This window comes from Centropristis striata, chromosome 24 (assembly GCF_030273125.1).
Source record: "Centropristis striata isolate RG_2023a ecotype Rhode Island chromosome 24, C.striata_1.0, whole genome shotgun sequence".
Taxonomy (NCBI): domain Eukaryota; kingdom Metazoa; phylum Chordata; class Actinopteri; order Perciformes; family Serranidae; genus Centropristis; species Centropristis striata.
The window spans coordinates 6,518,160-6,534,479 of record NC_081540.1 but is presented as its reverse complement, the minus strand read 5'-3'; the positions used below and the strand labels follow the sequence as shown (position 1 = coordinate 6,534,479).

The 16,320-nt window shown below is 36.1% G+C and overlaps 1 protein-coding gene across 1 annotated transcript; it reads left to right on the top strand.

Moving 5' to 3' along the window:
- The first annotated feature begins 4,339 nt into the window (after positions 1-4,339).
- Positions 4,340-15,763, top strand: arpc2 (actin related protein 2/3 complex, subunit 2). The gene is made up of 10 exons (XM_059328262.1): positions 4,340-4,557; positions 6,857-6,891; positions 7,260-7,372; positions 9,561-9,606; positions 9,699-9,885; positions 10,771-10,864; positions 11,023-11,149; positions 11,898-11,998; positions 13,281-13,381; positions 15,302-15,763. Exons 1-10 carry the CDS (start codon positions 4,484-4,486, stop codon positions 15,321-15,323), a joined length of 900 nt encoding a protein of 299 aa, XP_059184245.1. The 5' UTR covers positions 4,340-4,483; the 3' UTR covers positions 15,324-15,763.
- Positions 15,764-16,320: the final 557 nt, after the last annotated feature.

Here is a 16,320-nt window from a genome sequence, read left to right as displayed (position 1 = left end):
TTAATGATGGAAAGAACACTATATCACATGCCATATCTTCTCAATGTGATGATTCTTCTTTCCTTCCTTCAGTGTTTGATTAAAATCAGTTCTACATCCTGCAGATGAACAAAACACTCTTAACAGCAGCTTCACATTATACAGAACTGTTTGGTTCTACCAGGTCACTTTACTGGTTTATTTGCACTTTTTCTGTTTACATACAACCACATTAGGCCTATATTAGTATTTTTCTATATTATATATGCCATATGTCACTTATACTATACTGTGTATATCTCTGCATATATTTAAATATATTTATTCATTGATGCTCATACTGCTACTACATGCAACAACCTATTTAACTTATTTAATAGGCTAAAAATATGTATTCTCCAATATCTGTAAAAATGCAAAGTACTCTCAAGAAAACAAACAAACACAATATATCTATATAATAATAATAAATGCCAAATAACATAAAATGCATGTATAGAATGTATATAGAAAGTACGTATGTCTTATTTTATATTATTTTTACTCTACCAGGTCACTTTACTGGTTTATTTGCACTTTTTCTGTTTACATACAACCACATTAGGCCTATATAAGTATTTTTTCTATATTATATATATGCCATATGCCACTTATACTATACTGTGTATATCTTTGCATATATTTAAATATATTTATTCATTGATGCTCAGACTGCTACTACATGCAACAACCTATTTAACTTATTTAATAGGCTAAAAATATGTATTCTCCAATGTGCAAATAACATAAAATACATGTATAGAATGTATATAGAATGTATGTCTATGTCTTATTTTATATTCTTTTTACTTTTTATTCTTTTATTTCCTTTTTAACTCTGAATCTAACTTTTTAAATTGAGTTTTCATTACTATTTTATTGTTTATTCTTTAAAACTTAATATTTGAGATGCTGAAAACGGGGAAAGTTTTGGTTTCTCTGTCTTAAACGGATGTTTTGGACGAACAAGCTGTCCCCGGCCTGTTGCAAGTCATTGGGTAAGCAGAGTGTGTGGAAAGGTGTTTGGTCAGGCTCTGACACTTTCTGGAAATGAAATATTTTCTTCTCACTTTGCTGTTGCAAAAGTCGAGCGTCTCCTGTTAAAAAGACAAGTAGGTGTAGTGTTTTACTACTGCGAATCTGTTGAGCATGCAGAGAAAAAACGATAACCACACATCAGTAATGACAGGGCACCACACACTCCTCCTCCTCTCTATCTCACAGTGAAGTTAAGTGTGTTTCTAAACACAAAGGTATCTCCTTTACCTCCCCTTTGTCTTCATAAATCACTTAATTTACATTCTGAAATGAAAGACGCACAATAATCAACATAGCATCATGTGTGCTGCATCACTTATGCTGTCACATAACGGAGACATAAAGGCTCCGTGCAGCTAAATGACAGTATTGTCGTGTTCAGGAAGCACGACAGTCCCCAAACGAGAAGGACCAGTTTTTAGTTTCTGGTGACTTTGGTAAACACTGCTTGATAAATACACAAGCAGAGGTTAATATCAGGTTTGTTTTTGTGTTTTCTCTTGATCTGGTTTCATAGTTATTTCTCTTCTTGTCGGCTTAATGCTCAACAAGGTGTCCATTATCAGTAACTTACAACATGGTTATTATATTTATATTATTATATTATATTATATTTTCCCATGTTTTACAATCAAAATGCAGATTTTTTTACAAGCCACAACATGTGAGGGTTTGACTAATGCTTGAAACAATCATTATAAGGTTCTTCTGCAATGAAAGCGTTCACTACTACAGTAAATAGGATGAATAATAGATACGACTTGAGCTGTTTCTACTCTGCAGCGTGCTTGTAAATGGAGGCTATGACCCGAACAGCTAACAAACAGTTAAGTGGATTTAGCTGGTGTCCATTGTCAGGAATTAATAGACACCCTGCAGCCAATAAGAAATGAGTATTCACCGAGACCAGGGGTCGGCAAACTTATATAAGAAAAAAACCCGTTGCTGGACAAAAAAAGAGATGTCATAATGGAGCCACACACCTTATTTTGAGCTTTACTATGAAGATAAAACAGCCTGCTGAGTCTAAATCAGCCAAACAACAGTACTAATAGGTCGTAATGAGCATTTAATTATTTGATTTTGTCAGAAGTGCATATGAGAGGCTGGAGACCGAAGAAATACCTCAGGAACAAGACTTGAAGTTGGAAAAATGTAGAGCTCAAGGTGCCAGGGCCTACTTTGGTAAGCTATGATGCACATTTTTATTTGATAAAAATTTTTTTTAATGCTGTTTATAAGATATATATTTCTACAGATTAGATTAGATTAGATTAGATTAGATTAGATATGATATGATATGATATGATATTCCTTTATTAGTCCCACAATGGGGACATTTTCAGTGTAACAGCAGCAAAAAGTGTACAGAAAAAAAAATAGAAAGAATTATCAACAAAATAAGAACAAATAGAAACAAGCAATATTACCAAGAAATAGAAAAGCATTGACAATTTAGACAAGAAAACATATTAAGACTTTAAACAATAATATTAAACTGGGAACAATATATACGCTATAGACAGGCTGAAAATTGCACTATTACGTTACAAAAATAATTTTTAAATAAATAACCGTTTCTTTTTTTTTTTGTCACAGCCACAGGGAGTCACTGCAGACGGCCTGGTTTTACCAACTGTTCCTGTGAAGTTATCTGGTAATTTGGACAATGGGAATTGTTTGAGCATCAAGCTCAGGTTTCTTTCACTGGAAATTTAAAAGTAGAAACCTAAGCCATGCAAGAGAACATATCCTTTGTATTTTCCTCTTGGTCCTGCCACTTGTTGTCCTTTAAATTCCACACAGGATGAAAATCACTCAGCAGATGTTTTAGTTGTTTAATAGCAAGTCTGCATTAATATTAGTAACATTGTTGTTGTATGACTATTTCGTTAAGTTTGTGACCAGACTGCAAACAAAAAAATATTTTTGTGTCTCTGTTGTCATTTTGCATCTATTTGTGAGGTAATAAAGTTTTATGTTCAGAAAAAAAACAAGTAGAAAACTATCAAAAGTTACCAAAAGACCAGTTCTTAAGAAAGAATCCATCTAGGTGAAGACAGACTGTTTTAAGGTTGTATTTTTGTCATGCCAACTGCTTATCACCTGAATTTAATCCTCGTGAACACAATGAACACAGTGAAACTTGGCAAAGACACGACTCTTCTCTGGAAGTGAAAATATGTTTAACTTCTCTGGAAATGCTTGATCAATCAGGATTCATATTTCAAGCAAACTGTCTTCTTGCTTTTGTGCTCTGTGTGTCAGATAACAAACCATCTCATCAACATGTTTGTTTCTATGGATACACTGGAATCTGGGGAGGATTTTCTGAAACAATAAGGCCGAAATCTCTTAAAAGTTTCCAACTATGCTTGGAATTCAGTTTATGTTGGGAGTGTGGTGGTTTCTATGCATTTTCCCATATGATAACACTTTTTATGGGTTTCTTTATTTGACAAGGGACTGTCTTTAGAACAGTATTCTACAGTCACCACCCAGCTGTTTATCTATAATCATTTGTAAAATAAATGTTTTTTTATTTTATTTTTTAGATAATATCATACTGCAATAATTTGATGCAAGAATGTGGTATAACTTTGCACTTTGTAGTATTTATTATTGTATTTATTGTTTTTTTTATCCTTTTTTTGAAGTATTTTAGCTATATGAGGGAATGTGTGTTTGTTATGTCTGTAATTTCATGTTAAGGATTATTAAAAGGATCTATCTATCCATCTATCTGGTACTTTTGGATATTTGTTTGATCCAAACTGGTTTATTTTGCACATAACTAATATTTCTATATTAATTTACTTTCCCTTCATTTTTATCATTACCATTTCTAAAAACTGCTGAGCTATTTCATTTTCAGTCAGATATAATGTACACACACACACACACACACACACACACACACACACACACACACACACATATATACCATTTATACACACAAAAACAACAGAAAAAAATAATAAATAATAAAACTACAAAACAGTCTATTTGCATTTAAATTAAAAATAGTAATAGTTTTCATTGTAGAAAGAAAATTCAGATTTTAAAAAATGGTCTAGAAACATAAATGGCACACTGTGAAAGCTCCTATGATTGCACTTTCAACTGGCTTTCTCTGCTTTTGTACATATCATATATATAAATAAAGTTAATTTCTGTAAATAAAACGTGTATTTTCTATAAATAGATGGACTCCAGAGGGTTAATATGGTCGTTCGGAATTTAATACAGGCAACATGAGAGCCTCCTCATCTTCAGGGGTCCTGAGTGTAAAATACGCGGAAGCGACAGGCGGAAGCGGTCTTGTCTGTCAAGGGAGGAAAAATTTGCAGAATTTGACACAAAGAGGTTAATCCCACCTAATAGCACCGATCATTCCCCCTTCTCCTCGACACCGGCGTCCGCTGCGATGATCCTGTTAGAAATCAATAACCGAATTATCGAAGAGACGTTGTCGTTGAAGTTCGACGGCGCATCGAATGGGTGAGAAATCTTTGTTACACCTGGCTAGCCATGCTAACGACAGCTAGCTTCCCCTTTAGCGCTCCACTGAGGCTGATGGCTGCGTTTAATGAAGCAGGGCGGGTTTAATGTGCAGCTGATACGCCTTTGCAGCGTTGAATAAGGCAGACAGTTAGCTGTATTTGTTGTTAAAAATGAAAAATAAACACTGAATTGTGCCGCCGAGCCGCCGTGGCTGGTTCGCCTGGAGCTGGGGTGTGTCTGCACGGTCGGTGTTGTGCCAGAATTCGTAACCCCAATAATTTTATCCCCCCTGGCGGTCCTCCCACAGTCCTTGAAAGGTAAAATAACGTGTTTAAAACAAGTATTTTACCCTACTGACTACTGCTAAATAATATATGAAGCATTTTAAAACGTTTTACGTGGTTGCTTTGCATAAAAAGTAGCCAGCCAACCGCAATATACCTAAAGTTTGTGGTTGGGTTTTGCATGTCGTCACCCTGTTAAAACAATCGCCTAAGTAATTTTTTGTCAAAATAGTTTTTTTGCCTAAATCATCTCCTCATTGCCACCTATGGTAAAATCGCCTACATCCTCAGTTGATCAGATCATGTGATTTTACCCCTTTAAGATCATCACTTATTTGACAATTTGCCACATTCACAGACATCATATACGAATCCAGCAAAGAAGAGCTAGAGGGAGATTGTTTAGTCATCAGTTTAGTTTATCAGTGTTTTATTGTTTACACTAATATTGGTAACACTTCACTCTAAGGTGTCTACATAAGAGTGACACGAGTGTGTCATAAACATGACATGGGATGTGTCATGAGCATTAATGACACTTGGTAACATTAGTAACACTGATGCTCATGATACTTGTCATGTTTCTGACAGGCTCTTAAGTTACATAATTGACACACAGTGTTATTACCGATCCACGTCATTCATCATCAACCACAGTGCAGCAACACAGGGCTGGTAATGCTGTATTGAAGTTCTGTTTATTATTATGGCAAATAATTTGTTTTCAACGGCCTCATAGGACCAGTTAGCGGCTACTTGTTAGCTTACCACCCCCCTCTCTGCTGCTTCCTCATTCCTGTAGTCAAGCTGAGTCAAGTCTGTGCAGCGCCTGCAGCTTGCATACTCTGCAGCCTGGACAAGCTGCTGCAGCATCCACCTTCAGCTACTACTTTCCACATTTGAGAGAATATTATAGTGTCATGGGGATTCATTAGAAAATCCACCTTAAAATATAAATGTTTGTGGCTTTAAGGCAGAGACATGCATATAAACAAACATAGGCTGTCAATCAATTATTTTTACTGAAATGTGACTTACATTATTTTTGCCAAATGTTGCATCGAGGGCTGCAACCAATATTTGTTTAATTAAAGCCCACAACAAGTCAGTAATTCCTCCTGTATAACCGTTAAAATCTTTCTAAAACAGGTAACAGAGGTGTGGTTATAATAGCTATATATAATCCATTACTTGATAACAAGAACTCATAGTTTTTCCAACTCACCAGCTAATTTAGATTAGCTTTGGAAAACAGCAACATGACAATTAAATTGATGAATTTATGGATCATTACACTACAAATGAGACAAGAATCCACGAAACCCACCGAATCAATAAAAGAAATATCCTTAAAATCTCAGAACACACTGTAGAGGGGCTTTAATTCTATAAAATGTCAGAAAATTAATCAGACATGCTCATCATGCCTTCCTGAAGCCTAAGGTGACTTTAAAATGGAATGTTCTGTCCAATCAACAATGCAAATATATTAAATGCACTGCTTCCTATGAGGAAGACATATACTGATTGGTAGTTTGGCTTATATAGTGAGTTTTAACCCAACATTTTTGCAGAGTTGCAGATAAAGATGAGGCTACACTAATAGTATTAATATTAGTATTTGTGGTGGCTGAGCAGGTTTCTGACTCATGTGATCCAAACATTTCCAAGATCTCTAAAAGTCAGAAAGTTAACTGAAAAAAAGATCAGAGATAAGCATTTCCAGAAATCTGCACACAAAGGGAGGAACTCAATCTTAGTTGTTTTAATAAAAAAGAATGACTAATTTAAGCCAAGTAATCACTTGGGGATTTTTTAGGATGATGATGTCATAAAATCTGATGAGTGAAGCTTCATGCGAACACCCCAACAGAAGCTTTAAATGATAAAAAAAACAAAAACATTTTGATACAGCCCTAGTTCAGTTAGACACAGTCTGAGCAATACAGTGTTATGTAAGTCCATATCTCTTAATGACTTGTGCATTTTCTAATTTGATTCTCTCCTTGTAGAACCAAACCAGAGGCCGTCGATGTGACGTTTGCAGGTAAGATTAAATGGCATCTTATCCAACAGCTCTATGTAGTTTATCTAAATGTTGATTGAATAAACAGCTTAGTTGTTGATTAGAAAATGCCATTTCAAGTGTAAAGACATGCTATTTTAAGGCTTGTAAGTGGACATTTAGCTGTCATCACACCAGTCATCTTCCTATTATGCAATGAGCCTGTTGCTCAGCGTTGCCAGTAATCACTGACACAAAGTTTTATGTCTTGCATGTGAAAGAGACTGAAATAATCCTATAAACAGGTGTGAATTGAGGTTACTAATTAAAACAGGACAAGTGTGTAAAGCTGCCGGAAGGAAAGGGTCAGGATGTCATTAATCACCCGCACGCTTTAATGTTTAATGCAGATTTCGATGGCGTCTTGTACCACATCTCCAACCCCAATGGGGACAAGACCAAAGTGATGGTCAGCATCTCCCTGAAGTTCTACAAGGAGCTGCAGGAGCACGGGGCTGACGAGGTACGACACGCAAACCGAGAGAGAAACCCAAATAAAGAATGTGGAAAATGTTGCTCTGTGCCTGCACAGGCCTCACAAACGCTCCGTTTTGAATGGTTTCCCAATGGAATACCAATTTTCCTTCAACAAGTGTCTGAAATGAAGTTATCATATTTCAAGAGCTGAGATTTTCTTGTATTTTAGGTCTAAATCTTGAGTTCAAAAGTCTAAAAAAATGATTTATGGTTTCTTCATGCACTGTTTTTTTTTTCTCTGGTGTGTAAATAAACTTGGCATGTCGAGGTCAACAGCTGCTTTACAACAAATTCTGTTGTCAGCTGCAGGTGAGCTGTTTAAACATGCAGTCACCATAAAAATGCTGCAAACAGTAAATCTATTGTCACAAATAAGTCCAGGCAAGACGGCTGATAAGCTCGCTCTCTGACTGGTTTTGGTTTAGAATTTGAGACGATAAAGTTAAAAATAAAGCAGAATAAGGTCATGATTGTGATCTGCACACACACACACACACACACACACACACACACACACACACCTCCACCACAAGAACTCTGTTGGCCATGTAAGGAAGAAAGCAGCTGCCGAGCCTTCTGCTAGAAACAGGAAGTGAGTTTGTGTGACTCACCCCAGGCGAGGAAGTGCTGACTGCGAGCAGCAGCCTCTGTGTGTGAATGTCTTGGCCTGCGTCCAGAGACTTCCCTTCTTGTTCCCTAAAACTAAAGAGCAGAGGGATTAGTGAATGGTCCAGCAGTGTCACACTCAGTTGTTCAGCCTGTGAAAAGTCTATTTAGAACGCAGTTAGGGAGGGAGGGGGTGTTATTTATGAAGGGCTTGTTTGTTCTTCAATTCTTATCTGTTCTTTATTTGCTATATATCGCTTTGCTGCTCAGATTAAAAGTAGGCAGAACTGTTCATTCATTCATTACGTTTAGCTTCCTGTTTGATCATCTGAAAACCAAGTTGTTTCAGAGCAGTTTTTACTCACTCTGGCCTTGTTTTTTTTTCACATAAAATCATTTGTTTTCATATAAAATGTATAAATCTGGAAACTCTATGGAATCAGCACAATCATGGCTAGAAGTGGGAACAACTCAAATAACTCTTGTGTGTAGAATAACACGATTATAATGACGTAAATCATCAAAAAAGGAAATCAAGTTTAATTTCAGTGGAAAATTATTTTTCAAAAATTGGAATAAAATGGAATTTTTATTTACCAAGTTCCCACAAGTGTCATTAATAATGCGACTTTTTACAGCCTCTCTTGTCCTCTCCTCTCAGCTCTGTGTAAACATTTTTTTTTTTTCTGTGAATATTTAAAGAAAACATACTTTTTTTTACTTGTTGGTGTACAGAGGGTTAAACCTTTCGGTTTACTTGCAAACATTTAGATTCTTTTAAGTTTTATTTTTTCAAATTAAATCAAATTATTCACAATATCAGATTTTCACTTCGGATTATCATGGCCAAAAGATTAACGACAGTGATACTATCGACATATCTATAGAAATTTGTCTCTGTTTTGGCAAATTAATTAATCAAGATAGAAGTGAGGTGGCAAGAGAATCTGTAAAAAACCCAACTATGCTCTGCATTTTTACACAATTATTCATGTGAATTATTGACATGATATCTGTATTTATTGTCAATGCCAAGACTTTTAGTCATCAGTTAACTACGCTCTGTCTTTGTTGACATTTGGTGGTCCTTTAACTGTCATACCAGAGCTTTATTTGCATATTCCCGTGAAGTCGCCCTCGCATCATTCCAGGCTGACAGGTGCCCATTAGAGAGGAGGCCCCCATGTTGTTGCATTGCACACCTCCTTCCTGCCATCATAAAAAAGCCTTTTGTTGTACAGAGTTTCTTTTTTTCCTTCTTTTCCTACGTGTTGACATTCCTGCAGATTTCTTGTCTTCTCTTGAAGCCCCTGCTTAGTCTCGGAGGATTTCCGCAGGCCGAGAAAATCAAAGGATGGCTTTTAAAGTGCCAGTTGACTCCCAAAAACGCATTTATTCCTCCGTCTCCTTTCTCTATCCTGGCATCAAAGTAGAAGCAACAGGCCCTTCCTTAACATCATTATGAATTCAGTTAAATGACTTATATTTTCTTCCCCCTTGTGTCAGGTTTTTCTGTGATGTGTTTCTGTATTTAGAGATGCAAATAAAGGCCGTGTTTTTATTTGCAGCTGCTCAAGAGGGTCTATGGGAATTTCATGGTTTCAACAGAAGCCGGTAAGTTATCACACGGTTAATAACTTCTTCAGACTTCTAGCAATTGCTTTCTGTACATTTAGTAAAAATGTCATTGCTCCGTCTTCTCCCAGGCTACAACGTGTCCCTCCTCTACGACCTGGACGCGCTGCCAGCCAATAAAGACGAGGTGATCCACCAGGCGGGGATGCTCAAGAGGAACTGCTTCGCCTCGGTGTTTGAGAAGTACTTCAAGTTCCAGGAGGAGGGCAAAGAGGGCGAGCAGAGGGCCGTGGTCCACTACAGAGATGATGAGTCCATGTACGTTTGAAAGCTTTCATTTTCAGATAATGCAGAAGCTTGGACTGATTCATTTATGTGGTCTAGAGTGCCTCTTGTTTTGGCTTCAGTGTCTCTCTGAAGGCAACCAGTAACCTTTAGAAATGCAAATTTAACCCATTTAAGCCGAGAAAGCATTACCGCATTTCTACCATTAAAGCCAGGAAAGCGGATATGTTGTTTTGTAGTATTTATAGTTTTTTCCACCCATTTTCGGTCTCTTGGCCAATGAAATGCATCAGAATACATGTGGAAGTGTCGCAATGCATCATGGGACTTTTCCAGAACGTTGAAATCATCACCAAAAAAAGACACAAAAAGACCAAAAAAGACACGGATGACTAAAAAAAGACACAAAATGACTTAAAAAAGACACAAAAAAAGACAATTACAAAAAAAAGACACAAAATGACTAAAGGGAGACACAAAATGAGAATACATGTGAGTGTCGCAATGCAACATGGGACTTTTCCAGAACTTTGAAATCATGGCGGAAGACGACTATAGCGGAGGGAGCTCAGATATAACAGCTATAAGCTCTCAAATACTTTTGGAATTTAATTTCTATCTGCTACAGAGGCTGAAAAACCGATTATTTAGTAGGAAGAGTTGACACTTCTGTTGAATTTCCAAAAAAAACTTCAGGTTTTAGGAGGTTATTTTAAAATCGCCCAGAGGTTTTACAGGCATTTTTTCCAGGCGTTTTAGACCTAAATGGGTTAACTGAACTTGACACTACAGGACCGCTACAGGACCTTTGCTCTTTGACAAATTCTGCTTTTTTTGTCATAACTCTTCTGTTTGTTTTGGCCTCGCAGCATTAAACTGTCACTTTCTGAAACCCTCTGACATGTTCCTTCTTCTCAGGTATGTGGAGGCCAAGAAAGACAGAGTGACGGTGGTATTCAGCACGGTGTTCAAAGACGACGATGATGTCATCATCGGAAAAGTCTTCATGCAGGTGTGTGTGTGGCCACATTGAATTACACTAAGGACTGATATGTTGTAAATTGATAGATTATACTCATAATGTTGTATTCTTCTATAACTGAACATTAATTTTGTGCACTGTGTGTGTGTGTGTGTGTGTGTGTGTGTGTGTACCTGATGTGTGTGTAGGAGTTCAAAGAGGGTCGGCGAGCCAGCCACACGGCCCCCCAGGTGCTGTTCAGCCACAGGGAGCCCCCGCTGGAGCTGAAGGACACGGACGCCGCTGTTGGGGACAACATCGGATACATCACCTTTGGTTAGTGTCTCTTAAAGGGACAGTTCACCCCAAAATCTATTTATCAGTCACCACGAGCCATCTAGTGCCATTATATTTAAGTCTAGTTTGATAAATAGAACTCCAATTATTGTTATTTATGTGTTATTTGCACACCAGAGAAAAAACGATGCAGGTTTACAAGGCGTAAAGAAAAAAAAAAAGTCACTTTTTTAAGTGAAAATCAGACGCAGCCAAAGGAAGAAGTGAAAGAAGAAGCCAGCGTGAAGCAGGAAAATTCCCCGTCTAATAAAAAGTAAAAGTCAGTTTTGGTTATTTTTAAACGTGTTTATTTTTTCACGTAAACATTTACACATTCACAGCAGGGTGAACATTCATACAATCAGCCCTGTTATTTGTAGTTTAAATAAAGTTATTCAACCAACCATATTCATACTTAACTGACAAGAATACACAGGCTTAAATAAACAGAATACCCCCGACCCATCCTAATTCAATCACTGTCTAACCAGAAATCTCAGTATGTCAAATGAGTACAAGTGGAAAAATCTCACCTTTTTTAATGAAAAAAATGACAACAAATGCAAAAACCATGTAATCCACAAACTTAAATAGCAAAATCAATTGCAAGGTAAGCACCATTTATCATGAAAATGAGGGAAAATATTATTTTTTTAGTTTCTAGGTTAAGCTGAGGAGGAAGCAGTGTTGTAGCTATTATAATAATTTACAATTTTTGATAATAATGTGCATGTTTTTGTGTTTTCAGTCCTGTTCCCGCGTCACACCAATGAGAATGCCAGAGACAACACCATCAACCTCATCCACACCTTCAGGGACTACCTGCACTACCACATAAAGTGCTCCAAGGTCAGTTCATCAGAAACCACTGAGAGTTTCCTTTTAAGGGTTTTTAAAATATTCTGTAAGGTTAGATAGTCTTTGGGACATGAGATGGAGCTAGATCTCTAGAGATAGAGTTAGTTAGCCCTTGTGTTGTCTTAGGGGTCAGAATTGACCTGTCACTATGTTTAACAGCAGAGAAAACCCCCTAAATTACCTTTTTTCAACTTTTCCTAGAATTACCCCAAAATGAGAAAAAGTAACATTCTAAGATGCTTATATTCCTATGAAAGCTGTACACCAACAGGGTTCAAATTTTGTCTTAGGCAGCTATAAAATCATTTTCATGTCACAATTTTTTTTTTAAAACATGCATGCATAAGCGCACATACGCATGCAATTTGGTAAACAATTATGTTTACACCTATGCAGTACTTTCAGTAATAAAAATAACAAAAAAAAAACCCTACTCTAGTAAAACAGTAAACCAATTATGACAGGTGTGTTGAAATAAAAACGAGTAGATTAAACACAGTTTTTCTGCAGTGTAAAGAGGGTAAACTTCAATATTCACAAAGTTTTTGATGAGTGACAGGTTGATTCCTCATGCAAAACAGATATGAGTTTTAAGATTCAATCAATCTGCTTTATTTAAGGGGTTTAGTGAAGGTGGGTCATTTTTTACCCTTAATACAAGAAAAGAAAAGTTAAGACAACACAACTCTTTAGCTAATTTTTTTTGCTTTGTTTTGGGTAGATACTCAGTTATTTTGTAATCTCTCAAGTCTTGAGGCTGAACTCTTAGTTCACACATTCATGTCAGAGTTTGAGGCTCCACAATAAGAAGGAGGCACCTGTCTTTCAGCTCACTACAAGTTGAAAGTCTGCTTTAATCACAGGATAGAAACGGTGACTCCTCTGTAATGGTATGTTCCGTCCTCCCAGTGATTTGCTCTGCCAGCCTCGGTGATCATACAGGTTTTTAGTGAAGTGTGTGGGCGTTTGTGTACACATTACACACTTTAAAGTGGACTCTCATCCACTGTAATACCTAATCAAAGCCATATTTTGGATGACTTACATTTCAGACGCTTTGTGTTATTTTACAAATGGCTGACAGATAATGGAAGTCAGTGTTTCTGCTGCAGACGGGGGGAATTTGCGTGGGTGACAATGTATTCATGGACAGTTGTAGGAGGTTGGAAGCCTGAGAAACAGGACACTGTTTATTCTGCTGAATGTTAACATCTTATTTTGCACAGAAAAAACAATCATTTCGATAACGATCTCTCTATCTTGTCCTCTGCAGGCCTACATTCACACACGCATGAGGGCCAAGACGTCAGAGTTCCTCAAGGTGCTGAACCGCGCTCGACCCGACGCCGAGAAGAAAGAGATGAAGACCATCTCGTAAGTAGCTCTGTCTGGTTTCTCTAGATAATGTTCTGTTTTATTGCATGGATTCTTAATCAAACCTCTCTGCCCGTTACAGTTTAGATCTTCAGCGGGTTTGAAAAGTGTGTTTTTTTTCTTTAAGAGATCGGCAAAAATCGTAGAAAGAAACTGTAAAAACAGGCATTATTGTCTTTTTTAAACTTTATGACATTTCTTGAACGGGTCATCAGTTACAAAAGTTTCTGTTTGAAAAAGTAACCAAAGCTTAAAACCATAGAATACGTATTAGAATACTACAATACATCAGCAGTTTACCATTAAACAAAACTGTAAATTCAGGCATTATCTACGGTGTTTTATCTTTTACCGATGGTCTTTGAATGGATCATTTGTTAGAAAAAGTCACCAAAAGGAAGCTTAAAATGGTGATATTTCTGTCAGAATCACTTTATTCTACACCTCATTTAAAATCTTGCCAAAAATAAATGGTTAGGAATAACCAGATCCTGTTAAAAACAGAAAATTCTTTGCTCCTCAATTCGTCTGTGAAGCCATGAAACACAGCCATGAAAATCATGTTGAAAGGAAATTACCTTGCAGGAATATCTGCGCTACAAGCATTTATTTTTCCTTCTGTATCATTGTGTGTTTTTGAGGTGTGTGTGGCCATGTTTCAAGTGAGTCAGGAAGGAATTTTTACAGCTCTCTGCTTTGCTAAAACCTCCAAACACAGTTTTTTAGCCTTGTAGCTCTGAAATAATTGGGATATATATACACAGAGACTCTTTGTTCTGTGGTTAACGTGTAACTGGAATAGCTGCCATCTTCAGGAGTTTAGAAGGGGGATAAATATTTAACATCTAGTTCTGTAAACTGTTTCTACTCGTTAAAAAAGGGGCATTCATACAGTTTAAAGCTACTTTAAAGGGCTGATTTATTAAATATACTTATTTGCTTTCTTGCCAAGAGTTAACTAGAACCCGACAGATTTATCGGTTGACAAATATTATCGGCTGATAAACTTTTTTTGCACAATATATAATGCAGAAAATGTTGCATGGCATGGTTTCTTTATATATATTTATATAATTTATATTATATTATATTTATTTCAGACGTGGTACAATACCAAAAAAAATTAAAACACAGATAATGAGAATAATACCTCCAAAATGTAAATGATTTAATACATTTTATTATTATTTTTATTCTTTTAGTTAGCAATTGACTGAAACTGAACCGTTATTATGTTTATGTAGCTATTTATTTTATTCCTATTTATTCTTTATTTTCGCTGTTATCATTTATAGAATTGGCTGCCAATGTAATACATTGTTTGCATAATGTTAAATATTATTTAATAAATATTTATGATAACTAAAAAATGATAACACAGAAAATGAAAAAATACCTTAAAAATGTAAATGAATTAATACATTTTATTTAAAAAAAAATTGTCAGCAATTAACTGAAACTGAACAGTGATTTATTTTATTCCTATTTATTCTTTATTTTCTCTGTTATTTGTAGAATTGGCTGCCAGTGTAAAACATTGTTTGCATTACAATTTTAAATATTATTTAATGAATGTTTATGTTTGAGGAAGCAGATAGAGTGGTGAAAAATCAGACCACAATCCATATAAATATCCATCATCCTCGTCCGCGTATCCGGGGCCGGGTCGCGGGGGCAGCAGGTTAATCCACATAAAAATGTCTATTTTAACTCCAGCTCTAAAAAAATGACTTTATCAGCCACCAAACCGGTTATCAATTCATTTCCCCACTTATATTCAGTATCGTAGTAAACACCTACCACAACAATAGAAAGGAAATACGCTTAATCCCCAACACTAATCCTCAAAGAAGAATTTTTCAGTTCCTGGTTACTCCTGTGTCAAGTTCTTTGCCTAACCTGTGTTTGTTCTTTTGTCAGTGGAAAGACCTTCTCCCGCTGAGGCCGATTCCCCGAACCAGAGAAATCCAAACGCGCTACACTGAGACTCAAACGCCACATCGGACAGGACTCCAGGACGCCTCGAGATGCCCCTGCCCCGCCCCCAAATACATGTCCAGTCTTTTTTTTTTTTTAAATGAATAATAATGTTGGCTCTACTTAGGGAAAGCCCAGGCTCAAGATAAATGGAAAAAAGGGCATTCCTTGCTTAGCATAGTTAAAGAGAATTATTAGTCCTATATAAATATATATATGAAAAAAATTGAAATTTTTGATACGATATCTTTTACTCCATTTGGTACTCTTGCTTGCCCCTCACCCCTCAACATGCAATATCCAAGTACTGGATGATTTAAACCCCCCTCCCCAGACCCCTCCCTCTCTGTGCTTTCATGTCGTCTGTACCATTGTCATTTGAAAAAAATAAAATAATCACTCTTACAAAAAAAGTGTCCTTATTGATTATTTACTGTCACACTTATACACTTTGAAAATTTCACAAATGTAAGAAAAAGGGAGAATTTCATTATATGTATATTGGAAATGCTCAACCTCGAATTCAACAGATTTTTCATTTGGTGTTTAGGCTTTTAAAATATAATTTATTACAGTATATTTCTATGCATCTGTTTTGTTTGAGAATATCAACTACAGGAGCACCTAAATATATTAGAATATTATAGAAAAGTTTATGTCTAATTCAATTCAAAAAGTGGAAACAACACATTATATAGATCCATTACACACACAATGAAACATTTCATGTCTTAATTTATTTAATTTCTTCTAATTATAATGATTATGGCTTACATTTAATGAAGACCTAAAATTCAGTGTCTCAAAAAATAAATACACATGCCAAGTTTGCATTTATACTCTGAACCTGTGGTGGAATGTAACAATAAAGTACATTTATGTAACTTTATACTTCTTCTCCACTACATTTTTTAGGCAAATATTGTACTTTCTTCTCCATTACGTTAAGCTGATAGCTTTAA